Source organism: Corylus avellana, chromosome ca7, assembly GCF_901000735.1.
Source record: "Corylus avellana chromosome ca7, CavTom2PMs-1.0".
In the NCBI taxonomy this organism is placed as follows: domain Eukaryota; kingdom Viridiplantae; phylum Streptophyta; class Magnoliopsida; order Fagales; family Betulaceae; genus Corylus; species Corylus avellana.
In genome coordinates this window covers 3,148,046-3,175,644 of record NC_081547.1, presented here as the reverse complement: position 1 = coordinate 3,175,644, position 27,599 = coordinate 3,148,046, and the positions used below count along the sequence as shown (strand labels likewise).

General features: G+C 34.9%; 4 protein-coding genes across 8 annotated transcripts; 2 read left to right on the top strand and 2 right to left on the bottom strand.

The window, feature by feature from the left end:
- Nucleotides 1-3,955: 3,955 nt before the first annotated feature.
- On the top strand, nucleotides 3,956-9,434 carry LOC132186148 (SUMO-conjugating enzyme SCE1). 4 transcript variants are annotated; one of them, XR_009440718.1, is made up of 6 exons: nucleotides 3,958-4,251; nucleotides 4,368-4,451; nucleotides 7,577-7,729; nucleotides 7,844-7,957; nucleotides 8,427-8,576; nucleotides 9,221-9,434. XR_009440718.1 is itself a non-coding variant. In XM_059599978.1 (5 exons), exons 1-5 carry the CDS (start codon nucleotides 4,183-4,185, stop codon nucleotides 8,066-8,068), a joined length of 450 nt encoding a protein of 149 aa, XP_059455961.1. In that variant the 5' UTR covers nucleotides 3,956-4,182; the 3' UTR covers nucleotides 8,069-8,307. The 4 variants fall into 4 exon arrangements, 3 of the variants coding, with proteins under 3 accessions (XP_059455961.1, XP_059455962.1, XP_059455960.1); XM_059599978.1 differs by lacking the exons at nucleotides 8,427-8,576; nucleotides 9,221-9,434 and adding an exon at nucleotides 8,039-8,307 and having other exon boundaries at nucleotides 3,956-4,251; XM_059599977.1 differs by lacking the exon at nucleotides 9,221-9,434 and having other exon boundaries at nucleotides 8,427-8,789.
- Nucleotides 9,435-11,472: 2,038 nt separating this feature from the next.
- LOC132186147 (probable 2-oxoglutarate-dependent dioxygenase At3g50210) lies at nucleotides 11,473-15,222 on the top strand. Its single transcript, XM_059599976.1, has 12 exons — nucleotides 11,473-11,623; nucleotides 11,850-11,965; nucleotides 12,179-12,297; nucleotides 12,413-12,476; nucleotides 13,087-13,154; nucleotides 13,774-13,832; nucleotides 13,934-14,096; nucleotides 14,206-14,225; nucleotides 14,304-14,350; nucleotides 14,561-14,641; nucleotides 14,728-14,817; nucleotides 14,897-15,222. The coding sequence occupies exons 1-12, from the start codon at nucleotides 11,590-11,592 to the stop codon at nucleotides 15,020-15,022; spliced, it is 987 nt and encodes a 328-aa protein (XP_059455959.1). The 5' UTR covers nucleotides 11,473-11,589; the 3' UTR covers nucleotides 15,023-15,222.
- A 633-nt stretch (nucleotides 15,223-15,855) lies between these two features.
- Nucleotides 15,856-18,913, bottom strand: LOC132187041 (uncharacterized). The gene is made up of 3 exons (XM_059601195.1): nucleotides 18,366-18,913; nucleotides 18,190-18,296; nucleotides 15,856-17,087 (listed from the first exon to the last, which is right to left on the bottom strand). The coding sequence occupies exons 1-3, from the start codon at nucleotides 18,819-18,821 to the stop codon at nucleotides 16,349-16,351; spliced, it is 1,302 nt and encodes a 433-aa protein (XP_059457178.1). The 5' UTR covers nucleotides 18,822-18,913; the 3' UTR covers nucleotides 15,856-16,348.
- A 2,560-nt stretch (nucleotides 18,914-21,473) lies between these two features.
- LOC132186740 (probable WRKY transcription factor 7) lies at nucleotides 21,474-23,190 on the bottom strand. 2 transcript variants are annotated; one of them, XM_059600766.1, is made up of 3 exons: nucleotides 22,393-23,190; nucleotides 22,127-22,255; nucleotides 21,474-21,915 (listed from the first exon to the last, which is right to left on the bottom strand). In XM_059600766.1, exons 1-3 carry the CDS (start codon nucleotides 23,109-23,111, stop codon nucleotides 21,756-21,758), a joined length of 1,008 nt encoding a protein of 335 aa, XP_059456749.1. In that variant the 5' UTR covers nucleotides 23,112-23,190; the 3' UTR covers nucleotides 21,474-21,755. The 2 variants fall into 2 exon arrangements, with proteins under 2 accessions (XP_059456749.1, XP_059456750.1); XM_059600767.1 differs by having other exon boundaries at nucleotides 22,127-22,252; nucleotides 22,393-23,189.
- Between the last annotated feature and the right edge of the window lie 4,409 nt (nucleotides 23,191-27,599).

Here is a 27,599-nt window from a genome sequence, read left to right as displayed (position 1 = left end):
AATTAGTTAATGAATGTTTGGGCATTCCTAATATCTTATATAGTCTTAATCATTTTACTAATAAAAATTAATGAAAAATAGCAACTGTTTTCCCCGTTTATTTTGTGTATTGGGCCATTGGCGTAGCCATCAAAAAATTGCAGAAAACTATTTCTGTCTTTATATTATCACATTGCTTGAATTTGTTTACGGTAAAATCCAAGCGAAGCAAACGGTGTATAGCTTTCGATGTACCCAGCTAGCCCGGAAGAAATGGGGAAATTAGGAAAATTAGAGACAAAATAGAAAGATCAAACCTCAAGTTTCCTTGTCGTTTACCTAACTCCATCTCTATTCATTTCATTGGATTCTCCCCACTCCAACCATTAGCTTGTAATAAGCCCCCACTTGAATTATTTCAGCTACCCGAATTTGATTTGGATTGGGTTCGTTTTAAGAATTTGACGTTATCATAATCTTCTTGTTAATATGCTTTCGTAATGGCCTCTCTGCACCGACAAGTCACCAACTCTTTTATCCTATTGTTTGGGGCTCGGAGACATAAAAACTAATTCACTTATATAGAAAGGATTGCTTGTTGTAACATGATGGAGATTTAAGCTCAAGTCTTCTTTCTAAACAAAGAGTGCCTTCGACAGCAGGGCGAGCAAAACTCTAGTGCAAGACACATATTCGAAGTAGTGTTTGCGCCTATTGAGGAGGGTTTATTTGTATATGTGTTTGAGGGCCGGGGTCTAAAAATACGTTTAACATTCAAAATATTTGTTTTTTTCTTTTTTTTAAAGAACTCATTGGATAAAAAAAAAAATTGAAGCGCTTTTAAGAATATATTTGGAATTGCGTTTGAGAAATAGAGTTTTTATGTCAAAAAATATTTTTTTCTTCAAACGGGCTTTTTGAATATTAAAAGCACTTTTATGCCTCTCAAACGCAATCACAAATAAGCCATAAGGGTCAAAATTAAAAGCAAAAAAAAAAAGGCCAAAACACATTTTTGGCAAAAGTTAAAAAATGAAGCTTTTACAAAAAAAAAAAACATTTTTTGTTAACTTAAAAACTATATTTTTCAAACATAAATCCAAACATGTTTTTTTTTGAGCATTTTAGAGGCCATATTTGTAGGTAGGTTGGCCATAACTTCACTCTCTAGGGCTACTCCAATGTCTGAGCTCTCGTAGTTGTGGTGAATGCATGGCATTACGTACGTACATGTTAATTACTGACATCGGTGTTATATTAGATAGTTTCACCACTGGACTGCCCTTTCAAACCGTCATCTAAAAACCCAATGGTCGAGTCAAACTTTTGGCCTATTTTCAATAGTTGTTAGGATTATTCAACACGGTTTGATTGTATTGATATGTTTGTCGGGTTGCCCCACTCATATTTTGTGTGTGTGTGTGAGTTTTTTTTAAAATGTAAATTTGCCCTTCCCCTTTTCCTCTAATTGCTCGAAGAAGAAGAAAAATCAAAGGAGAAGAGATAATGAAGTCAAGACAAAGCCCCAGAAAAAAGCATGATCCAGGTAAAGTGACCTTTTGGCGGGCTTCAAATGCCCTGTACTGATTTTCTTAACGTGGGAAGATCCTCAAACATCGTTAAAACCATAAAGTTTACCCAAAATCAGGGCTGACAGTTTTCACTCCCAAGTCTTTTTTGAGCTCCTCTCTCTCTCTCTGTTCCATTCAATGCATTGTAAGAGTGGTGGTGAATGATAATCCACCTTTCTTTTTTTCACTGTGCTTTCTTCTGCTTATGTGGGCCTTCTCATTACATGCTCTCCCCTTTTGATTCGATCACCCATTTTCGCTTCCTTTTCAACTTGATTGTTGCCCACAAACTATTGGGATATGAGTGGTAAACTATTGGGATATGCAGATCCAGAGAAAAATATGGCTTTTATGGTACAATTATATAGCTGTGATCCTTTCATCGTCCCAAACCAGAGTCAATTGGAATGGTAATGTATTTTGGCTTTGGCCATATAATATGTGAGACAAGCTTTTTATTTATTTCATGCATAGAGATGATGATGATTGGCCAATACAGAGTAAGCTACCAGTGGGCCACGACTGCTTAATTCCCGGCCATATAGACAATGAAGTCTCATCAGGGTGAAAGCAGCTCTGATTCTTAATTTGAACTTAAGATAATTAGAGATAATCAGTTTAATAACTTAACTTTGAAAGAGAGCGACTACAGTTGACAATAATAATATTGGTCAAAAAAGCAAGCGCCTAACCATGCATGTTAATTGTACTTGGCCATTGCTGCACTGGTTAATCTTAGAAGCTAGCTAGCTAGCATAATTATTTTGTTTCTTGATTGCGATATTACTAGTCTAGAATTCATTAATGGAAATGATTTGGAAACATAGCAGCTCCTTTCACAACCTACTTTTGAAAAAATAAAAATATATTTAATATATATTCATGAAGAAATAACTTAGATAAATGCGAAGAGAATGCATATTTCACTTAATAACGATCGATTTGAATTAAGATTTTTAGATGGATGAAGCATGGTAATGCTATGGAATAACATTAAAAAAAATAGATCGATTGACTCATTCTAATTCATTGATTTAATATGGTATAAAATTGATTTAATTTGTTATAAATATTGTAAGCAACATATACACCATTCAATTTAATTTTACTCCTTGTCTGCAAGCAACACAGTCGAGCTAAGCACAGAGATAGATTCACTAGGGCCAGTTAAAAGGCTTTATACGGAGTGGGCTAAAACATGGTTCATTCATTGGGCCAATTAAATTGTGCTCATTGGATGGGCATGTTTTGGGCAAAGATAAACAAACCCACAACAAAGTCGCTAGTGGGCCTCATAGCCTATACCACTCCTAAGTCCAAATACGAGAACAAATATTTATTCGGCTTTAACTTCCTTTCTATTTTCTAAGATAATATAAATTAAAAATACTTTATATGGATAAATATATTAAGATGATTAAATTATTTGAAAACTTTGTAATATGCCTTAATCTAAAAAATATTCCTATGTATTTCTTGTGTTCTTTGCATCCACGGACAGAACCATGAAATTTTATGGGAGGGGACCAACCATTTTTTTTTTTTGGTTCTTTAGAATTTTTTTATTAAAAAAAATATTTTAGTAGTTTTTTATGAACTAAAGACTACCCATAAAGGCCGAAAAAGTGAGCATTTGAAAGTAAGGGTAAAAAAAAAAAAAAAAACTTAATAAGTATGGCCCAAAAAAAATTTTTAGGAGGGACAAGGATTAAAATTAAAACTTTACATTTTTTTTTTGTTAACCTATAAATTTTATTTCCTTTTTTTTGGGTGGGGGGGGATGATGGCCTACTCCGGTCCCCTCCCTCTGTCAAAACAAGGACAAAAAAATAAAAAAATAAAATAAAAAATAAAAAGCATAAGAAATATTTATAACATTACTCTTAACTCAAAAAAAAAAAAAAAAATCCTAATCCCATGCCTATTAATCCCAATGAAGAAGATCAAGTTATCAGAGAAATACCAAAGACACCAAATCTTTTACTAGTCAGGTATTCTCCTAGTCTTAAATGTATATTATTTTATAAAAAAAATAATAAATTGACACTTATTTTTTTTATTTAATTTGAAAAAAATAATATCCATAAGAACCAAAAAAATACCCTCAAAAATTAAATACCAATAAAAAATTACACGTCATTTTAACACGCACTTCTTAATAAAAAAAATTTTATTAATTTACTACTCTTAACATTTTCCTTACAAAGCAGTATAAGGTCACGCGTGCGCATCAGTCAGTTTCTACAATTAAAGCGTGTGTCACGTGAAGGCACAGAGTGGCGTGATTCTCACGCGAGAATAGCCAAAAAAAACAAAAGGAAAAGAAATTCGAAATTGATTGACTTTTCGTGGGAAATATTTTACTAATCGAGGAACATAAAAGGACAAAGAAGCCAGCCTATTTGCTGCCCTGCACTAGCCTCGATGAAATCTGGGCCGTACATTCCTAGAAGCTCTGCAGAAAGGTCCTCACCATTCGGGGCAGAATCGGAACCGTAGAAGACGCAGCTACTTTGCTCTCCTTCTCTCTCTTTCCGCCCTCTTTAAATACTCCAAACGCGAGCGAGAGTCCGAGAGAGCGAAAGAGAAATTCCACACAGCGAGCAAGAGAGAGAGAGAGAGAGAGAGAGCCATGTCTGGAGGTATTGCTCGCGGTCGCCTTGCTGAGGAGCGAAAGGCTTGGCGTAAAAACCATCCGCATGTCTGTACAACTCTTTTTTTTTTTTCCTTTTCTATCTCTCTCTCTCTCTCTCAATCCGATCGTTTCATTTTGTAATTTTGCGTTTCTAATTTTTTTTTTTTTTTTGTGCAATCTAGGGTTTTGTCGCGAAGCCAGAGACTCTGCCAGATGGTACGGTCAATTTGATGGTGTGGCATTGCACTATCCCTGGAAAGCCTGGTGTAAGCTTCTCGTCGTCTTCTTCTTCTTCAGCTTCTGTTTCAGAACCCTAATTTTTCTTTTTTCTTTTTTATTTACTATTATTCTTTGGTGTTCTTAGCGTGTACTGATTATATTTTGTGAAATTACTATGTTTCTTTCGTTTTTGGATTATGTAATTCGATATAATGTGGTATGGTAGTGCCTATGTTTTTGGGAATATGCGGTCCGTTAGTAGGGTGCAAAGCAATAAGTATGTCGAATTCAATGTCTCAAATCGAGTGTCCATTTTCAAAAAGTGAAATTTTGTTCATCATCCTATAAATACCCATTCAGTTTGAAATTTGAGTTCAAAATATTTGAAGCTCACTGTTGAATTTTATGTTATGTAATATAGTAGTTCTTATATTCTTTCAGGAACATGTTGTCTGCTAGTAGGGTGCATGTGCTTCTTGCACTGTATGAAGCAATAAGTGTGTCGAATTCATTGCTCTAGTTTGAGTGTTTATTTTCAATAAGTAAAAACATTGATTCATCTTCCTATAATTACTCCTTCACCAGTTAAAAAGTCAATACATTGGTAACGGCCCTTTCATCTTTAGGCATTTCGGTAAGTACATAAATTTCCTTCAAATTGGCTTCAACCCAGTCTATAAACTCTTTTAATAGTTATATTAAAAAAACTATGGGCATGTTTGCTAATGCTTTTTAGGACTGCTTTTTGCGTTTTAGCAAAAAATTAAAAGCATTAACAAACAACTCAACATATAAAACACTCAAAACTACTATCACCATTATATCACATCACAACAAAAAAGCAAAAAGTACCTTCAAAAAAGCATTAGCGAAACGAGACCTATGTGCTTCTCACATGTTAATTTAAAAGGCATGTGTTTCTCATATGTTAGAGGACATGTGGCAAATTTATAGACTCTATTGGAGGAAATTTTTGTCCTTTCGGTAAAATAAGGTGCACTTTTTCTTCTTCAGTAAACTCGTGCTATTTCAAACCAAGACACTCAATTGGAGACGGAGCGAGTAAAATGTTATTGTTTTCATGGACTTACTACTTGGATGTTTGGTAATTTAGAATTGTGCTCAATATATTTACTTGGTAGTTGGAATAACAGATGAGATCTGTGGGAACTGCAATAGTGTACGTAGCAATTTGGTCCTATCTTAAAAAATGAGCTCATTGAAAGAGTTACACAATTGAAATGTAAATTAATCGAAGCCTGTTCAAAATCAAAATGAAGATGTAAATATTTAAATTTCCAGTTAGTCTAGTTTGCCACCCTAGTTCAATGGGTAGCCTCAGCCTAGATAATGGTAGATAATGGAGTTGCTTGTTTTACTGTAGGTGCTCAAATATGAGTTTCTCTTGAGTTTAATGGATATGATTATTTTGAGATTACTTTCTATCTTTTGATGTGCATGGAGAGTGATTTATAAACTTTTAATAAAGTAGCAGGTCCTCTTTTTGTACTTCTATTGCAGTGTTGGTGTGTCTTATCCTGTTTTCATTTGAGGTCATTTGCATCTTCTTGTGTTTTCCATAAATCTGGATTTCATTCTTTGATAAATATGTCAGCCTTGATTTGCAGAATACTTATGTGCATCTCTGTGATAGGTAAATCCCTATGAAGCAGGGGCAACTATCGTATTAAGATTTTCTCTTGGATAAATTTTTTGGTAAATATGCCAGCTTTTCTCTGCATAATAATTATTGGTGCTATATTATCTGAGAACTGATGGACGTCTGGAATCAAATGTTTATTTTTGAAATATAAGGTTGGAGGTTTTTTATTGGAACACTGGATTCCAGCATGACAAAATGAATTTATAGCTTTTTCACCAATATATTAGATTCTGTAAGCCCCTAAATTGTATACCATAAAGCATGTTGCTTAGCAGCTGTATGATGATTTTTTTACGTCCATGGGTTTTTAGTCACCTTTTGTGTGTCTGTAATACTTGTTCTTTGGTCATCAATTTTCATTTCAAAAGTTCACTGCAGCATGTCATTGTCCAATCAGCATAGTTTGTATGGTTAATGTCGTACGATAGATTTGGAAAGTTGCTGATGCACTCTTATTTTGGTGGAATAGTTTGAGAAAAATCAAGTTTTTAGGGTTTGCATTGGTGGAATATAGGGTTTAGGGCTTATGGAATCCTTGTGGGTTAAAATAGAGGTTAATGCTTGATCAAGGAAAGTGGAGATTGGCTACCAGAAATTTGGGACTGCTGATAGTGTAGGGACTTTGGGCTTGGTTGAGAGATGGATTAGTATAGAGCAGAGTTAAGGTTGTAATACTAGGGTTTTGTAATGGAAAGGTGGAGAAGTCTGGGGTGAGTAGTATAGTTGAGATAATATGGTGTTTTATCGAAAATAGGAAGAAGATGATGATGACGACAAAATATACCCTAGGCTACAACTCCGTTACATTCAAAAAACTTGTAACTCCATTAGTTAAAATTTGATTTCCTTCGAGTACAATCAAGCATACAAGTAGACTGCTGGAATCCTAATTTTTTCACTGCAAAATAAACAGGCAAATGAGTAACTTATAATTGAAGAAAACACTTCAATGGCTTTTAAATATTACGAGAAAACTCTAGTTCCATCTATATTTCAAAAATATCACTAAAATTGCTTAATTATTTTGTGCAGGATTCAGATACCTTACTCCTGCGAGTGAATAATTTACTAATGACTCTTAAACAATAGTCTCAGTTATTTAAATATCCCTAGACTACTTGTAACTTGATTTTCATAGTTTAGTGAGATTACTTCATAGAAGATGCCATGTGGGCCAGACACAATAAAAAATTGCCAAATTTCAAAAAATCACACATGACAACAGCCAAATCCCTTTACAATGGCTGCGTCAGTTAATGTATAGTGTGTCTGGTTAAAAGGGGATGTCTAAATCAATATTGTGCCGTGGGCTTGTTGGTGAATTCTTACTTTCACTTGCTACATTTTCTTGTGTTTGGATGTCTTTGAATTTTAAAAGTAAGCCTAAACGACTAGTAAAATTCTTGTAATGGAAATGTGAATGAAAAGTCAACTTCTTTTCAGTTATTACAACATTTCTTTTCTATTTTGAATGGCATGACCTTTTTTTCCGCCCATGTAATGCTGCAGACTGATTGGGAGGGTGGTTACTTCCCACTAACGCTCCACTTCAGTGAAGACTACCCTAGCAAGCCCCCTAAATGTAAATTCCCGCAAGGTTTCTTCCACCCTAATGTCTACCCATCTGGAACTGTCTGTCTTTCTATTCTTAATGAGGATAGTGTAAGTACCGTCTGCTGCTCTTAGCAATTTGAAGCTAGTGTTATACATTGGGTTAAAGCCCAGCCATATTGGTGAAGCTCTTGGATAACATGGAAAACATTGTGGTATATGTAGGGGTGGAGACCAGCCATAACAGTGAAACAAATTCTTGTGGGCATTCAGGATTTGCTTGACCAGCCAAATCCTGCTGATCCTGCGCAGACAGAAGGGTATCACCTCTTCATCCAGGTATATATTGCCACAACAACTTTCTGAATTTCTTCTTCGAGAATCCCATTATGTTTTCATTGAGCCTCTGTGCTTCATCAGGTCCAGTCACATACTATCTCAACAGGGTAGAAAAGGGCTCATTCATTTCTTTCAATGAGGCAAAGCAGGTGTAGTAGTGACGTACATCTGTGTTGTCTAGATGCAAAGCCCTCCTTGCCTGATGAGATACAATATGACTGGGTGATATGGTAAACTAGGAAACAGTTCTTTCTACAGATCATACACATTCTCATTATGTCTGTGGTGGCTGAATGTAGGACAGTAGAGTTTAAGTAACAGAATATTGAATCCATTATAGAATTAACACTGTATGCAGGTTGATCTTTTGTTTTGTTTTTGTTTTTGTTTTTTTCCCTTCTTGTGTTTATATTCTTTACTTAATAAAAAAAGTATATATTCTTACGTAAGAGAATGTAACTCTCAACAGGATGCTGTGGAGTATAAGAAAAGGGTCCGGCAGCAGGCCAGGCAATACCCGGCTATTGTGTAAGATTAGATCGCTATGGACATTTTCAGTGGCAATCACTTGTTTGATGCTTAAAATGCTCTTTTAAGAGATCGTCGGGATTTGGTAAATGTAAGTTGACATTATTATGTTTAGACTACATGTTGAGACGCTGCTTCTCTCTAGATTTGGATTAACTTCTGTTAATATATAACATTGTACCCGTCGACCAATGAACTCATTGGTCTTATATTAGTAAGAAACTTCCCCTTTCTAATGTTTTGGGAAATCTTGCTGCGTTTGTAGACATTGCATTGTGTTATCAATGAGCTTGCCTTCTCTGTCTATCTGTCTCAGTGGTATTCTTATTTTGTATATGTAAAGACACAGCTATAGGTTTAGTTTTAGAGAAATGCTATATGTACTTGTAAGCACTTTTTACTGTGGCAGTAAAAATTACTATTAAATTTTGGACAGGTTAATCTATATATAAATATATTAAAGATGATTTATACTTCCACATTAAGGAGTTAGCACATATAGCATTTATTTGTTTCATTTTAAAAACATACAAGAATATGTGATTATGGATTTAATAATTAATGACACATCTAGTTGATATGAAATTTGGAAATACAGAATGTGTAATCTAATGATTGAAGCGTCAAAATACTAAATTGAATTTGACCTTTTTTGCTTTCTTTGGTTGGATAACTAGAGTTTAACACAATGGGTTCACGCCCCCACTAATGTTATTTACCACTATGCTATTGCAGCATTGGCATGCTGAGGCACTGTTTCATCAACAGTTGCAAAAGCGGAGACCATTTCATGCCAGCCACATAGATGAAGTACAATTTACAGATAAATCTAAAACTGAGAAAGATGCCATCTTATTGGATAATTGAATAGAACTGTTTCATGGCAATTTTTCTCACTGATTTGTATTCTTGAATATACTCTTCTAAAGCCAATCTCTTTTGCTGCGTAGTTCATCTTTTCAGCTTCTGCTCCACTTTCCAAAAAAAAAAGTCCACTGCCTTATCAAATCTCCTCCTTGCCCTCTACGCTCGTTTTCTCCTTTCTTTTGCACGAACTGCCACTCCAATTCTTAATGCATCCGTCTCCAATTTTTCATGTGAAGTAGCCCTGCAAACAAGTAATCATTTGCAAGCCAGCATTGATGCCTTCAACTATCAAATTCCAGACGCAATGAGTCACCAGTCGATCAATAGCTGGGTGTTCCAAAATCGGTAGCTGTGGTGCTCAGTCCCGTATCATCAAACCGTGCTTTCTTTTATCCTCATCTCAAAACCCTGCGGCAACAATTCATCGTCAGCCTTGTCCTTCTACCGAACTACCATGATGAATTGCTGATTAAGAGTCAAGAAACTGAAATTAACTATATATGTATGTAGGATGGTAAAAGCTTTTCAAAAGGAAAACGAACAATCATAGACTGAAAAATAGCAATCGAAATGTTCAAGCAACAGTCTGGCTATCCAACGGTTAGAGAATACACTCGAGAAAACTCTTATTGTAAGACACTAACTATTTTACATTCAATGACAATATAAGAGTTGGTTGCACACTCTTTTATATATAGAAAAGTAAAAAGACAAAAGACAAATAAAAGAGATTCTCTATATTTTGTAGAAATAACTTATTGTACAAAATATTATTTTCAAAGAAGGCTTTTTTTTAAAAAAAAAAAAAAAAAAAAAAAAATTATTGAAGCAACCTCTCTTTTATTGATTGTCCTTTCTTACTTTACTTTTGGTTAAAATAAAGTTTTATTTATTATTGATAGGCTTTTTACAAAGTGATTCACAAAGTTTTTCGCATGTTTTATTTTATCATTTTAACTGGTTGATAAGATTGTGATATTCTATGTTGTCTAGTAAAGGAGAAGAGATAATGCTGTAACTATCATCAAAATGTCCGTTAATAAAGACAAATCGTATGGCAAGTCAAGATTTTTTTTAGCTACCATATTTTTAAGCAAATCTTCCAACTTTTTTGATAGATGGATACTAAACTGATATAGAGCCTATTCATTTTTCGTCCTTCATTACCCAAAAGTATTAAAATATGTTTCACCTACCATATTATAATATATTATTTTTGTTATTATTAATGATAATATATTATATAAATACAACTTTTAGTAATACAAATAGAATTAAGTCAATGCAACAAACATACTCTCGGACATTGTAAAATGTGGATATAGGTTTCTAAAGTTGAGCCAACTTATATATTTGTGTCTTCTTTTTTGGCTTTTTGCATTTTTTTTTTCTATTTATTTTAGTTTATAATTTAAGGTTTATTATTTTATTATAGAAAATATAATTGGTAAGAATCGATTGAACTTCAAAAAAAAAAAAAAAAAGATAAAATTCAAAAAAAAATACCTTTATAATTTTATTTTATTTTTTTAGAAAAAAAAAAAAAAAAAAAGCCATGTGGGTGGGTCACGAGTTTTTTTTTCTTCTTACTTTTTGTTTCATTTTTGTATATTTTTTTTAATAATTATAGGATATTTTGCCATTTTTTTATATTTTTTGAAAAAATATATTACAATTTTTGATAGTTTGAAGAGGACGTTACTAGATTGAAAGTTTGAAAAAATATTATAAATTATCAAATAATTTGATGGAAATATGTGTAATTTTTCAAAAAAATAAAATAAACCAATAACCATTGAAGCTGATTATAGTAACTAACCCACCAATTGAAGGTTTTTTAGTGAAGGTGAAGAGGATCACCGATCACGGGACAGCCCAATATAAGATGTGATTAACAAACCCCACTAAAACTCCACTCATGAGTCATGTTACATAATTTTCTCTCATATATTTCCTTGTGTATATATATATATATAAAATTAAAATAAATAAATATCTTCATAATATAGATAATGATTAAAGAAAGTTATTGGGTATACTTTGAATTAAAAAATAAAAAGTAGTTTGAATCTTTAAACATAGAAAAAATGACGATAAAGTTGCTGGGAATGATAAGAGTGAGCTCGGGATCCGGAAAGCAATGAAATCTAAAGGAATCTTGGTCGCTTCATTTTCAGTAAGCTCGTACCTGCGAGAGACAGAGAGACAGAGAGCAGAAAAGAGTAGTATCCCAAGTCATGTCCACCGACTTCAAGTACATCCCAATTATCGGTAAGCCCAATCAGTCCCATATCACAGAGCTCTAGCTTGGCTCTTTTTTTTTACCTAAAGTTTTGAAATTGATTGGATTCACTCACTTTTTTTTATTGAATTTGACAATCATCGTTCATCTGAGACAAATTTGGTCTCTGGTGGGGTCTAAGCTTCTTTTCTTCCATACCCATATCAGCAAGTCATGGCCACCGGCTACACTTTTTTTTTTTTTTTTGTGATGCAGATATAAGTCCTCTTCTGGCCAGGTGTGATGATCCAAAAATGGCGGAGGACCCAGGCGTGTATGAAGTTGTTAGACAATTAGACCAGGCTTGTAGAGAGGCAGGATTCTTCTACGTGGTATCTCTCTCTCTCTCTCTATGCATGTGTTTTCATATCTGAGACAATCATCTTTCATCTGAGACCAATTTGGTCTCTGGTGGGGGTGGTGGCTGAGGTCACAGGTTGAAGAAATCTGTTGAAGACTTGTGGCTGAATGTTTCCCTTTTCTTTCTTATTTTCAAAGACTTGTGGCCGAATGTTTCTAATATGACGATGCTTGTGGTTGTGTAGAAGGGCCATGGTATTCCCGATTCCCTAATTAAAGAGGTGAAAAAAGTGAGCCACAATTTTTTTCAACTCCAATATGAAGAAAAAATTAAAATCAAGATGACTGCCGCAACGGGGTTCAGGTTTTTGCTAGTGGAATCACATCCTATATATGTATTTTCTGATTAAGCATCAACTTGTTATTTATGAGTTGGGTCTGGAGACTTTATATTAAATGGAAGTAAATTTTGAATGCAGAGGATACCAGAGAGTAGGAGAAAATATAACCAAAGGCGTGCCTGACATGCACGAAGCTATTGATGTAAGTCACACGTTGTATTATAATCATATGATATATCAATGGTGTAAGCTGTTTGGTAAATGACATTAATGATGTTGTTCATCGTTTTGTATGTTATATTATGAATGTCAACAATGAGAACATATTCGTCCCAAAAAAAAAACAAAAACAAAAATACAATTAGAACATGTTGTGACCGGGTGCATGATTATCACATAAAACTTCCTTGCCCTTACTGTTGGGCCAAAAAGCATAAATGGACTAGTGACAACTTTTAAATTTGTTAAACTGTACCATTGGGGATTCAACTAAGACTCCACGGGTTCATGATCCTATTTCAGTTTGTCTTCAATCAACATAGTAAACCTCCAATCATAATTCAAGAATATGCCATGTTAGTTTCTTTGCTTGCTGGTTAATTGGAGCTATGTCGTATCAATTTAACAGCTTGCCTGGAATTCGATATTACTCTCTTTAGGTGTGTGCATAAGTGTGATATATTATTTATTAGTCTATGAATTTTTAAGTTTTTGATGCTATGGTCGCTATTGGCATTGTTGTTGCTGCTGCTGCTGCTGACCTAGTTCTTATTCTTACTACTAATAATATGCTTTTGTTTCACCTATAACAGTGCTATAGAGAAGTGAAAGAAGGTATGTATGGAGAGCTTGGCAAAACTATGCAAGGATGTAACCAATGGTAAGTGGAAATTAAGGTTTCTCACACAACTCCTCCACTACAATTTTTTTCTACAGGAAAACATACTCCTCATTACAATATAACAACTGCACTTCTTGTATTAATTAGCAAAGTATTACTACCATATCAGTGAGATTGATGGGCTGATTGGTCATGATAAACAAATAGTGTTAAGTACGCATCCCTGTTTTGCATAAGTAAAGTTAGCCCTATGTTGACATGGGGCTTCTATGCTATCCCGAAGGGGAAAGTTCTACCATGGTGGTTGGGCATGTGAAACACCCAATTGCCAATAAACAGTGTAAAATATGTTTAGTTGTCACTTGATCTTGAGAATAGCTAATTAATATCAAAAGTTTGCACTCTGAATATATTTGATATCTGTTCCATTGTTTTTAAATCTATCAATAGCTTACCTTTCATTCAGTTATGGGTCCTCAATGAGAAAGTATCCAATTGAATCATCTGGTTGCTGATTCTGAAGTTTTAACATTAGTATAGACGGCTGGATGCTGGTTCTCTTTTTGAAACCACAGCTTCTTAACTCAATGATGGTTTTCATTACACTAAAATGAATTTCTTATTGACAGTTTATTTCTTTGTATGGTTCATTATGCAGGCCATGTAATCCTCCGAACTTTAAAGAACTAATGGAGGAGTATATTAGCCTCTGTAAAGGCATGATATTCAGAAGGACTACTCTTCTTTTCCATCCTTTCACATTATATATTTCTTTTTATGTTTTCTACTTACAACTTTCAGTTTCTGGGTATTGTCAGACCTTTCAAGGAAAATTTTGCGGGGAATTGCTTTAGCATTGGGGGGGTCACCAGATGAATTTGAAGGTGAAAGAGCTGGGGATGCATTTTGGGTGATGCGAATTATAGGTTACCCAGGCGCGTCCACAACGAATGGTCCAGGCCCCATAAATGACATCGGATGGTAATGCAATAGCGCTCTGTTGATGCTTTCACATTTCCATTTATTACTGGATTTTATGAAAATGATGTCCTTCTCTTTTGTCCATCTCTTCCCATTTGAATAAATCCAGTGGAGCTCACACTGACTATGGTAAGTTTCTTGTCCTTTAGTTGATCAAAGGCCCTGAAATTTTGTTTATCAATCTCATTTTTTTAATATGTTCCATAGGTTTGTTGACATTGGTTAATCAGGATGATGATATTACTGCCCTACAGGTACAATCCTTTAGTGTTTTTATCTTGAATCTCCTTTTAATTCTGAAGATACAATAATAGCTGCGTATTATGGTCCATATACGTTATTATGGAAGTCTTGGCATCTGTATAATTAGAGAGGCAGGCTTTTGTAGGAAGTTTTTCCATCTTTTTCTGGTTCAATCTGCTTTTTTCATTTCTGTTGCACATTAATTGGATAAATTGTTGAAGGTAAGAAACCTGTCGGGTGAATGGATATCAGCTCCTCCAATTCCTGGAACATTTGTCTGCAACATTGGTGACATGCTTAAGGTGTATAACCTTGCAAAATCACCATCCCAAAACTCTGTACCTCTTCCGAATTTATTCATAGTGTAATGAAATCTGGAAGAATGCAGATTTACTCAAATGGGTTGTATGACTCAACCTTGCACCGCGTTATGAACAACTCTCCAAGATATCGAGTCTGTGTAGCCTATTTCTATGAGGTCAGCCTGTTTCTCCATTTGCTTCTTTCTTGAATGGACTGTGGGAATACTTGATAACATGGCTTTGTCGCCTGAACAGACAAACTTTGAGACGGCAGTGGAGCCTTTGGAAATTTGTAAACAGAGGACAGCAGGAGCTAAGAAGTTCGAAAGAGCTGTTTATGGGGAGCATTTAGTGAGCAAGGTCCTGACAAATTTCGATTAATCTCGTTATTGTTTGGAGAAACTTTACTTTAGATCCTTCAAACTACCACACGTTTTAAGAAGACCCTCATAAATTTAAAAAACTCTCAATTTCACCCATCATACTTTCAATTTGATGCAATTTCAATTGTTTTGTGTAATCCAATAAAAATATGTCAAGTTCTATCGACAAGATCCACTTAAGAATATTGGAATTTCTCTTCTTGCTTATTTTCCTAGTTGGTCGTGTTGCCCGTGGGAGAAACGATACTCCATTTACTTTCAAGGAAGTCCTAAAATAAACAACATTTGAGATGCCCAATACCTCTGAAACGATATTATAAGGATGGGTTATTCTTGAAGAACAAAAATATGATGTTTCCTTCTTTGAAACATTGCATGGTTTAGATTTATGGCTAAACTGCGATTTGTTGTGCCAATGTTCAATGATTCCAAGTTTTATTTTTATTTTATTTTATATCGGTGACCAAATAAAACCTGTTCATTTTTGTATTTCTTAGAATAAAATAGTTCTTCACTTTTATATACACATTTTACAAATGGTCACAATTAAACCCAAAAGAGTCGCATTGAAAAGAAAATATAGTCATTTGAGAGAGTTTTTGTAGGATTTGAAGTTTGAGAATAGGAGGATGTTTAGCACGCCACGAGAATATCTAGTGCACCTTATTAATAAATAAGTACGGGCAAGAGAATGTAGACAATTTGTCCTTGAAAATAAAAACTTTCCAAAAGGCCAAGGGAATGTAGATTCTCACCTCTCTAGAAGCGAATCCACATTTCCAAGTAAATCCCAACAAAAGGCAATTGGGAGGAAATCCGGATACCCACAAGTAAACCAATAAACCTAACAATCCGGCTGAAGCTAATTGCATTAGAAACTTCTTAAAATATCATAGCTACAAACAAGTAAACCAATAAACCTAACAATAACACCTTATAAATTCAAACTAATATCAACGACCAATCAAATATAATTTCACTTTCGAAAAATCAATCCAAAATCGATACATCTGCAGAAGTTTTTCATTTTCCCTAACAAGTGGGAGTTGATACAACATGGATGACCTTGAGAGACTGACAATAAATCATATCCAAAAAAAGGAAAAAGGCCTATAAAAAGAAGCATCTTCTTCCTTCCCTTCGCTATTATACCCTCCTACTTCCTCAGCATATTAGATAGTCAATAATTACTATTGCAATAACCGAAAAATGTTAACTTTTGATGTGAAAAATAATGACAAAAATCATAACTGTGAACCTGATTGCAGGTTATAATTTTGCTATGAATCCAAAATTTGGGTACCTTCAACCCAGTCATCCCGATTCATACATTTCTGGACGCTAGTCCATCTGCTGGAACTCTCTCTTCATGAGTATCGTTCACATAAAGTGGAATTCTTATGCCCCGCTCCCTAAGCCGATCAACCATGTTATAAAGAAATTCAAATGTCAGTGTGGATTGGGAGTTTAAATCCTCCCTCACATCTGGATGCACCCTGAACCAGTCTCCCACCATCTTGTGCACATGAGAACGAATCATTCTCCATGGCACAGGGTATCTTTCACAAAACTTCAAATAGTCCACCAGTAGGTCTGTCTGGTCCAGTTTTCCCTCTTTATCATTTCCTTCACTGCCCACTAAAGCTCGATATCCAGCAAAAAGAGCCGGATTCTCAAGTAGAGACTCAGCAGAGAGCACCCCATCAGCACCAGTTTTTTCCAAACAGTCCTGGACATCATCCATGTGTCGAATGTTCCCATTCGCAAGGACTGGGATACCAACAGCATTTTTCACAGCCCTGATAGCTTCCCAGTCCGCCCGAAATTTCTTTCCATCTTTCTCATCCCTGGTTCGGCCATGGACAGCTAAAAGAGAGCAACCTGCATCCTCTAGCATCCTTGCATAGTTAATTGTATCCTGCAAATCTGGGAATACTCGGATTTTGCACGACACAGGAACATGAAGGTTGAGAGCCAGCTTTTGTACAAGAGATTTTACGAGAGGAAGATTATCCATAAGGAAAGCACCATAATAGCCCCTCCTAGCAATACGCTGAGGACAACTGCATGAAAGCCAAAACAGTCACTACATAAACCAGACAATCTACAAAAAGTTACCATAGAATTTATGTTTCCATTTAGAGCTGATGAAGTGATGTTTGTTCCTTAGATGCAAGTGCCATGCTTTAAAACATACTAGAGGTTTCAGTCACTCCTAAGTCTTCTAAAAGTGTTCAAGAAGGCATTTTTAGGGGACAAACAGCGCTTTTAAAACTACATAGGTGTTACAGGTATCAAATTCTTCTTAGTCATTAGTCGCTGTATAAATATATAAGCCTTTATAGAAGTGTAATAATTGATAAACACGACAAGAAGCAAATTTCGATTACTGAAGGTGTGGTCAAGCTTAGGCAACTAGTTCTTGATCTCATGAAATACAGAAATAAACATCTGTCCTCTTTTTTTCTTCTTCTTCGCTATTGTTGTTCAAAATAAATCTGTATAGTGCCTACCTTTCACCCATATGCCCACCTAAAGCTCAATAGCATGGATTATGATTCTCTAGATTTACTGGGGCAATTCCATGGTATTCTTAAAATATTAATCATTATTTTCAATTAAATAGTTTAGATTTTTCCAGTTTAGTATTTTATATATATATATATATATATATATATATATATATATATATATATATTGGATGAATACACTTTAGTATTTTCAATGTCGTGAGATACAATTAGATTAAGGAAAAAACTAAGAATCCTCTAGAAGTAATAAAAACTGGGTCGACAAAATACGTACTAATGATTGGGATTTTAAGAACTCTACAATGAAGTTGCCCAACATAAAATCTAAAGGATCTTAATCCATTAGTAATAGTCTATATGTTTATGCAACCAATAATGAATCACCAATCTGATAAATTACTACGTTCCCCAAAAAACTTAAATTGATCAAAAATAGTGAATTTAATCACTTAACCATATTCTAATACTCGTCTTTCACCCTTGAGCTACATAAGTGGGAGAATGATAGAGTGGCATCCAGATTCGAACTTAAAATCTCTGCTGTGCTTGAATGTTAAATTATCACGCTTCAGGTGATTTTACTCGCTTAACAATAATTCTAAACGCAATCTAGCACTAATGAAGGACAAATTACCCGAAATTGATGTCAACGTAATCACAAAAAGGTTCCACTCTCCGTGCAGCCTCCAACAAAATTTCTGGATCATTAGCACAAAATTGGACAAACAATGGGCGATCCTCCTGCAAGTTACTCACATTAGTTAAACCCTAAAATCACATTGGTACTGGGGTAAAATGATTTGAATTTACCGTGCAAGTGGTGAATTCCTGGCTACGGTACTTCTCGTTCTCGGAAAAAATGCGAGAGTGCAACATGGGCGTGTACGCCGCCTCGGCGCCGTACTTACGGCAAAGCATTCGAAACGGCAGCTCTGAGTTATCCACCATCGGAGCGACAATCAGCTTGGGCCGTCCCAGTTTGGCCCAGTGAGCCCATGCCCGCTCGACCCGGGACTCTCCGGCCAAGCATCGGCTCGGCGAACCCAAGCCAAAAGGCGACGTATCAGACGCAGACTGCTCTCTTTGTTCTTGTAATTGGGGGTCGAAGCATAGGACGTCGTCCAGGTCGTCTTGTGGAGGGTCGGAATGGTGGGTTTGGGTTACGGTTAGGGTTTCGGTGAGAGAGGAGGCCATGAGAGATTTGAGTGTTGTGAAGCAGGAACTGCGCGAAGATAGGAGGGGTATAGAAGGAATTTTGGATTTCATGAGCGGACGGCGGGGATTGTACGGCAGCCCATCGCCGCCGTTGGTTAGGAATGTGAACGAGCTTTCGAAGTTTGCTACCACGCGGTAGACTGTAGCTGGTGATTCACGCTATGTCGCTATGTTTCAAAGTTAGGGCTGCTTAGATTTTGGGCCTTACGTTGGGCCCATATGGATACATGATACATCTCGGCCTTTTTGAATTGATGTTATTCAAAAGAATTTTCAAATACGAGTCACTTCTATTTCAAGTCTTGCATCATTGTTCAAATACCGGTCGTGTTGTCGAAGCTTCATGAAACGTGGTCTTTAGTTGATTGAACTATCACGTGTAGACAATGATACAAGACTTTTACTTTACTTTTCAATCAAATTAATATTATGGTATTTCTTCTCATTTTTGTATAAAAAAATAAAAAATTGCTAGTTGCTACGTTTGATACAAGACGTGTTAATAGAATCATTCTCTATCTTTTTGAGGTTTATTAGATTAACTAATATATGTAGCACACGCGTTTGCTCACTTTGATATTTAATTATTTATTGGTTTTGCTTAAAACGCATTGATTTTAGTTGGTCAAAATTTTATTCAAAATAAAAATAAAAACAAAGATAGAATATACCCATAATCTCTTAATTAAATTTATCAAACAATAAGAATTTAATATTTTAGTTGTATTATTATTTTTCACAAATAAATCATACATACAATTTTTATTTTTAAGAAATGAGAATAATAGTGCCGTTTTTACAAGTTTTCCTCTCTTTCTTTCTTTCAAATAAAACACACGTCTTTCCTGTTTTCTGCAATTTCCAGGATGTTAATGAGGCCAATAATGCGTGGACTTGAATGATTAAAAGATTTCTTGTTTCTTCACGTTTGTATACGAGTGGATCGTTTGCACCATTTCAGTTTGTTCAATTACAAGCTTGTCAAACTTGTGCACCCAAGTACACATTCATGATTTGACGATTGCGGGCAGGTTAAGAAAGGACTTGAAAAAAACCATAGAAATATGGTATGAAAGATAAAACGTATTTTTCAGATCAGGGAGGCTGGAGCTTGACTAATTTTTCACATCCATTCGACTTCTGTGCATGCAAGAAATAAATTATAAACTGGTTAACATGAAAGTTGCTTTTTATTATAATGTTTTTATATACTCACATGATTGTTGATAATCAGTAAAATGATTAAGGTTTATTGTTGATTTGGTAGAATGAATATAAGGACCAACTACATCGTCATATCATTCATACGCAGGATTAATCCATTTGAAAACCGTGAAATCACATCTACTTAAAAACAAAATAAGTAGGAAAAATAATATATACTTTAATTCTTTAAACTATCACTTATTTTGCAATTATGCTTTCAAATTTTTAAAAGTGACATCGAAATTCCACATACTACCATCTCGTGCTAAATTAGACACTTCAATTTATAAAAAAAATATATAAAAATAGCAATTTGAAAAAAAAAAAAAAAATTAAGGGTGTTAATATGAAAAATGCCACCTTTTTATGTTTTTTTTTTTTTTTTTAAATAATTTTAAGGGCATTTTGGAGAGAAAGCTGCAAAAGTGTCTTATTTGACGGGCATGCTATAATGAGAGGCTCTTATATCATTTTTTTAAAAAAAAATTTGGAGGTGTAACGGTAAAATAAGTAATAAATAAGGAGCTAAAATGTTTTTTTTTTTTTTTTTTTTGACATGTCTACATAAGAGAAGGGAGAGGAAAATTCGAATTAGTGACCTCCGCTTCATAAGGCATGGTACAAAGCCGATTGAACTATCTCTTCGAGACTTAAAAAATGTAATTAAGCCCTATTGTTCTCTAGCAACACTCAAGTTGAATCGGTTCGAAAGGGCTGAGCTGGTGGCTTGACAAGATTGCGTGACCGCAAATTCTTGTCAGTTCAATACATGTGAAGCACCCACTAAAACCAAATTTGCTACGCGTTGGTATATATGATGCGGATTGCGGAAAGCAACGAAAAACTTGAACAATTTTCTCTCACTTGAATTGTTTGTGTTAAAGGGGATGTAAATGGGGCAGCCACATGTGTGGGTGACGAATTTGTAAATGATGGAGCACTAGAGGGACCACGAGTGCATAAACAAGGTTGACGTTAAGGCAAAGGAAAAAGGAAAAGCAAAGAAAAAAGAAGTGAACGTTGTAGAGGGGCCCTCCAAGTGCAGAAACTTATCAATTCCGCACCCACCAATTTTGACTTTGTCATTTGATTAGTGGGGCTTCAATACCCTTTGGACCAACCATTTCTCCTCAGTCCCCTCCAAATCCAGCCAACCTTTTTCCTACGACCCAAACAAGCCAACAAAAATGCATTAAAAACTCTCTCTTTCTTTCATTTTCCCCACCCATCACCCACCTTCTGCACTAAATTTGGCCGTCCCAACCGGCAACTGCCAACCCCCCCCCCCCCCGCTGCTTTGGTCAACCGTCCTTAACACGACATGTTGGTCCACTTCTTTCGAATTCTTTGACCCGGTCCTTTTCGTTTCTTTAATATTTTCCTCAATCAGACAGAGAAACTTCGGGTGATGGGAAAATAAAGTAATGAGTCTAAGAGGTAGGCATCCAAGACCAAACCCAAAGATAAAGCAATCAATACAATATCAAAGAGAGAGAATAGAATAGAACCCACTTTTTTTTTCTTCTTTTCATACTGAAATCTATTACCAAATCCACCATCTTCTCCTTTTTCTCTTCTAAAATGATTCCACAGCGTTTATGAGTGAGAGAGAGAGAGAGCAAGAGAGAGAGAGAGGAATCCAATATATTACAGGCAGTGAACTAACCCACTAATCTCCTTCGAGATTGAGTTGGTTCTGACTCAGCCAGCTAGTGCTGCTACAACTACTACTGTTCTCTGCAGCATTGTGATTGATCTTTCTGATGGAAGCTGATTATCTTAAGACGACTCAAGGATAAGATTGGATGCCTCTGCAAGAGAAAGTGAGTGGTTGTGTTCGCCCTCGTAGGTCACCACTAGCATAGCCGGATCATCCAGAGCTCTCTCCACGTGTTTACGTGCTGGGCACCCTCTCACGCTGCTACACTTGTAGTAACCCCTGTTACACAAGCACACGTATTACAAAACTTTAGCTGAAATTTGGAAATCCCACTTGCACAGATCTAGTAGTACCAAAGTAGAAGTACTATAAACTGTTAAACAAGGTCAATAATAATTAATTAAGCATACTGGTGGCCGAGTTATAGAGTAAAATAAAAAATAATAATAATAATAATAATAATAACTGAAGGAAATTCCTATGTGCGTACCTTGGATGCGGAGAGCCCTTAATCGGCTTCTGTCCGTACTTCCTCCAAGAATAATCGTCTGGTGGAATATCAGCCATCTTCAAGCTAATCGCTGGAACCCTCACCACCCTCTTCAACCTCATTTTTCTGCTGGACCCAAATTAATAAAAACCATAAAAATTTAGAAACCAAACTAAAAGTAATAAAAACAAAAACCCATAAATAAATGATATATATATATATATAGATAGATAGAGAGAGAGAGAGAGAGAGAGAGAGAGACTGACCTTTTCTTGGAACAATGGCAGCGGCCAGAGGAGCCAGCGCACTTGCCGGAACCCAAGTTGTCGGAGCTACACTTCCTCTTCAGAGAGGACGAAGACAAAGGCGGTTTTCCGACTGAGGAAACCTGGGAAAGATTTGTGATTTGGAAGGCGGAAGACGACGAAGGCTGCTTGCTGTCGGTGTCTCCCGTCAAAGACGACATGAAGGAGGTCGCCGCAGAGGAATACGAGAAATTAATTGTCGTTGACGAGTCCTTCCTCTCAACGACACCATTCTTGGGCACAAACGACTCGCCGTATTGGTATTGATTGGTGTTGTGGTGGTGAGAGAGAGGTGGGATCTGCTGGATCGGGGTTGCGTAGTAGACTCTGGTGGGCTCAGAAGCTGTGGGCTTCTCTTTCTCTTGGCTTTGAGAACCCAAAGGACCTCTTCTGAAGCGAGCATGGCCGGTCCTGGTCCGACCCAGAAGAGAAATAACCTTCTTGAACTTTGAAACGGCGACGTCCGCCACGGCCTCCATTTCCATGGACGGTTTCGAACAACTGGATGATGACGACTGGTATTGCTGTTGCTGTTGCTGTTGCTGCTGACTCTGAGAAAGCAATCTGATCAGCTTCTCCACGCTCTCGAGCCCAGACGCTGCTTCCTGCACAGCGTTCTCTTCCATTTGCGCTCTGAAATTGTTCTTGTTCCTATACTCCATCATGAACTCCACGGCCATGTCTCAAAGACCATCACAGACCGAGAACAGAGAGAGAGAGAGGCGTTGTTAATTGATTAAAAGGAGTCTCTGGTCAAAGAGCTCCCGATTATATTTTAGCTCCTACTGGCCCACGGCGTGACCGGCCTGTCACGCTATCGCCCCCCCGTCAAACCGTAGGTGCGAATAAGACTCCCAACTACGTGACAAGCTTTATTGATTACCGTGCACAAAATGATACGCTTTTTTTTCTTTTTTTTTTCTTTTTTGGTTTTCTAAACGTTGTGCGTCACGACATTGACCTGCTCTGAAAATTGTGGGGCCCTGTTGAGGTTAATCTGGTCTTTACGCCTCACGAACGTTAAAGAGATTGGAATGCACCAGGTCAAACCAACGCTGTTAACCATTCGATTTGTGTGACTGATGTTCAAAAAGAACGGTGAGTTTTTCAGTTATTGCCAGCACGGTAGAGTTGACTTTCGTTCTGGGAATGCAACTGGTTTGTACTTTGGTTGGAGTAGTTCCTTAACGTTGTCTATTGCTTTTGTGGTATTTCAATCCGTTATTTATTTTTTATTTTATTTTTTTTCTTTTTAAATTGGGTTTCTAACTTTCGTTCGACCGTAAATATATTTTAAGTGTATAGAGTTATTATAGATTTGATACTAATTTACTAAAGTATCCTTGAAATTAATCCTTTGTATTTGTGACACTCTATCGGATCTGTCTTTCAACAGAACAATGGCATAATCTGAATTAGTTGAACTGATTTTGTTAGATATTTTTCTCTTAATAGTGACTTTTTTCTAGTTTATTGCCGATACATGTTGTAAACACACAAAACGAAAACTATTTGTTATGGCTAATTTAGAATGTTTTTAACCTATGGCTAGCAACAAGTCTGTTTGACCTGAATTTAATTTTGATTAAGGAATTAGTTTTTCAATCTAGTTTATTGCCCATTCCTCTTACTTGTCGCCTTAATCAATTTTTTTTTTTAAAAAAAAAAAAAAATATATCTAAAAGTTGATTTTATGGCCCTAGGATGCCTCAGTGGCCTCCAGTATAATTTATAAAGTGCAGCACCATGGCATGCCATGCAATGGCTCATGGATGATGCATGTGGAGAGTTGGACTGTACGGTGCATTATTTTATTTTATTTTAAAAAGAAAAAAAAGGGGAAAGGGGAGTTAGCATATAAGCTTGGTGATTAATATGTCATTTGTCCAAGATCATGGGCTTGCTTTGCGTCGTGTACAAGAATCACTCTGTTTCTGCAGAAAGCTCGAATCTTCATTAAAGAAAAGACACCACATGGTAGTCAAAGAGGAGAAGAGCCTTTTGTTTTCTTTAATCAAATGGCATATATTCTTCTAAGAAAACAATTTGGCATTATATTCTACGCAAAGAAAATAAACAAATGAGGGAAATAATTTATACTATAATTTTTTTTATAAATTAGCATCATATTCTATGTGACATTGTCATGTTAATCACAGCTAAATTTAATTGTTCAATAATTAACGTGTTAAGTACGATATGAACTATTATATTAGTCGGTAAGAAATATAATAAAAATGAGAAACTTCAATTATCCTCTCTGAATTGTTATCATTTTTGCAATGTCTTCCTAAAGTTTAAAATCTCTTAATTTAATATATTGAACTTTTAATTTTGTTCAATGTCTCTAATCCGTTAAGATTTTTCATTAAATCCTAACAAAATTTCCAAAATACCACTATTTTTTTTTTTAAGAAAAAAAATATTTAAACTTTTTAAAAGATTGAGGCATGGGTATTTTTGTAAATACCGTTAAATTCATATCAACACCTTAATCTTTGCAATTTTTTTTTTTTTTTCTAAAACAAATTGAGGTGTTTTGAAAATTTTAACACCCCGAGTTAACGGAAAATCCTAACAGAATGGTGACAATAAAAACAATTGAAAATTAATGCACTAAATTGAGAGAAATTAAACTTTAGAATGAACATTGAAAAAGTAATAACAGTTTATGGGATTAAGTGAAATTACTCGTAACAAAAATTAGCTTTAACCATCTTTCATTTTATGTTCTCAGGTTAAAGATATTAGCCAACATCTCAATAAACAAATAAGTTTCTAAAACAAATCAACAAATATACCTATTACCCCAGCAACACCCAACAAACAAGTGGCAGTATATATATAAGAACAATAAACTAGTTCATCTTCCCTCAAGGTAAACACTATCTGATGTTTATAAGGGATTTGGTTCAAGTGCTGTAAAATAATTTTTTCAAATATTTAAATTTGATTTTATTATTTTTCTTTTTTTCATAAAAAAATAATAATAATAATTTGACTCCATTTGGGAAAGCCTTTTGGGATTTTAGTGGCCTAAAACTGTAGCAAAAATTAATTGACGTGAAAAAAATAAGAATGTTTGGTATGAAAAAAAAAATGAAAAAATAAGAATGTTTAGTATGTAATAGTAAAAAAAATTTATTTTGTAGTAATTTTTTTGTTTGAATAAAAATATAAAAAATAAGAATATTAAAAATTAAATTTTTGTTTGTTGATGAATAGTAACCGGCTGTCGATTGTTGCCAAACAATGCCCTTAGTCAAAACAGTGTTCGTGGAGACGGGGATGAACCAGTTGGTGTCCAAAGTCAAAGCAGCAGGTGCACTAATTGCGGTTTAACTCTAGAGAATAGAAAGTCATTTCAAGCCGTTAAAAGGAGCCCAAAAGAGCTTGTAATTAAATTCCAAAATAGGAGTCTCGAGAATGCATGAAAACTCTTTTGATTTTTATAAAACATCATTGGGCCTAACCAAATTACCAAATCCAGGACTTATATTAAAAATAAAAATAAAATAAAATAAAAAAAGGTTACCAAATCCAGGAAGAGAAGGCAGCGCATGTGATCCAAATTATGTGGGCTACTTTTTATTATTGTGAGATACTTTGAACGAAGCAAAATTAAGAAACACAGGTGGCTCTGGACTGGACGTACGGCAATACAGTAATGAAGCGTGTTTTATTCGGACGAAAAGTTTGAAAACAGGGGTGGTTGCCGATTGGTATTGACCTCGTGACCCTCTCACTACGTCGGCACCAAAGTCAAATGATGCTGCCGAGATGAGAGGAGACGTGTTTTAGTTGGTTTCATTTCCTACAGCATTTACAACGAGTTTTATTTAATTAAACTACATATTTTTATTTCTGTATTATTATTTAATGAAGAAAAAGAAATGACGTGAGAGAGAAATAAATAACAAAAATTTAGAGATACACATTTATCTTAATCCCGAATTAGAGGTCACATCATACAAGTCTTGCATATAACATTATTTTTATACAAACAATCATATAACTTGAATGATATAGTAATGAAAATCGTGTAAAGAAAAAAAAATATGATAATTAAAATCCGCATTTGAATTAGTAAGTGGATAAAGTTTTCTTTTAAATTGGGGTGGAGTAATTTTCTTTAATTTAATCTATAAAAGTGACATGTGTTTCTTGAACATGTGAGATGCACATGTTTTTTTAATAGTAGAGACAAAGTTGGAATAAATTTTATTAAAAACTTATGTGCATATCACATGTTATTAAAAAAAAAAGGACACATGTCATTTTTACATAGTAGATTGAAGGAAATTCTTTTTACCCAGTTACATCACCCCAATAGCTTGATAGCTGTCTACAGAGTAGTGATTTAGTGGACACCGGCGTGCATGAACAGTGTGTACGCCGGTGTTATAATATTATAAAATATTATTAAATAATATTTAAACAGTAAAAATAAAAAACAAATAATATTATAACATTGGTGTGCACACTATTTATGCACACCGATATCCACTAAATCACTACTCACCGTCTACTAAATGGCATTTTTAAATGTTTTTGATGAAATACAAAATACATTTGATTTAGAGAACAAATAGAACCTTTAACCGGATACAAATTAAAAATGCATAAACTATTGTGAATGCAAGAATGGAACCTCCAACTGGATATTGATCCAAACACTCACAAATACTGTCTTCTATTTTGCAGAAAATTCCAAATTTTACTGTATATTATCTTACATTTTATTAATAGGATTAGCATGCAAGGAATATTAAAGTAATATTCTGTCGCTTTTTTCTGTCGCAAAATAAATGTCTTCATTTGAAATTATTTGATTTTAATTAAAATCTTATTTATGTATTTTTAATAAAAAAATGTTCACTTCACTATATATATATATATATATATATATAGGGACGAAATTACGTACAGGGCCGTCGTTCCTTGTCCTGAATAAAAAATCGGCTTTCGTCCGTGCATGTTTCTTCCAAGTTCCAACATTGAAAAAAGCCATGCTTGAATTAAGAAGCTATCGTAGTTTAATATTAATATTAGCTTTGTTAGTTAAAGCTTTTTCTTTCTCTTTTTGATTTTTTTTTTTAATAAATAAAAATAAAAATATTAATAAATAATCTAAAAAATACAACCCAAAAAAAAAAAAAAAAAAAAAA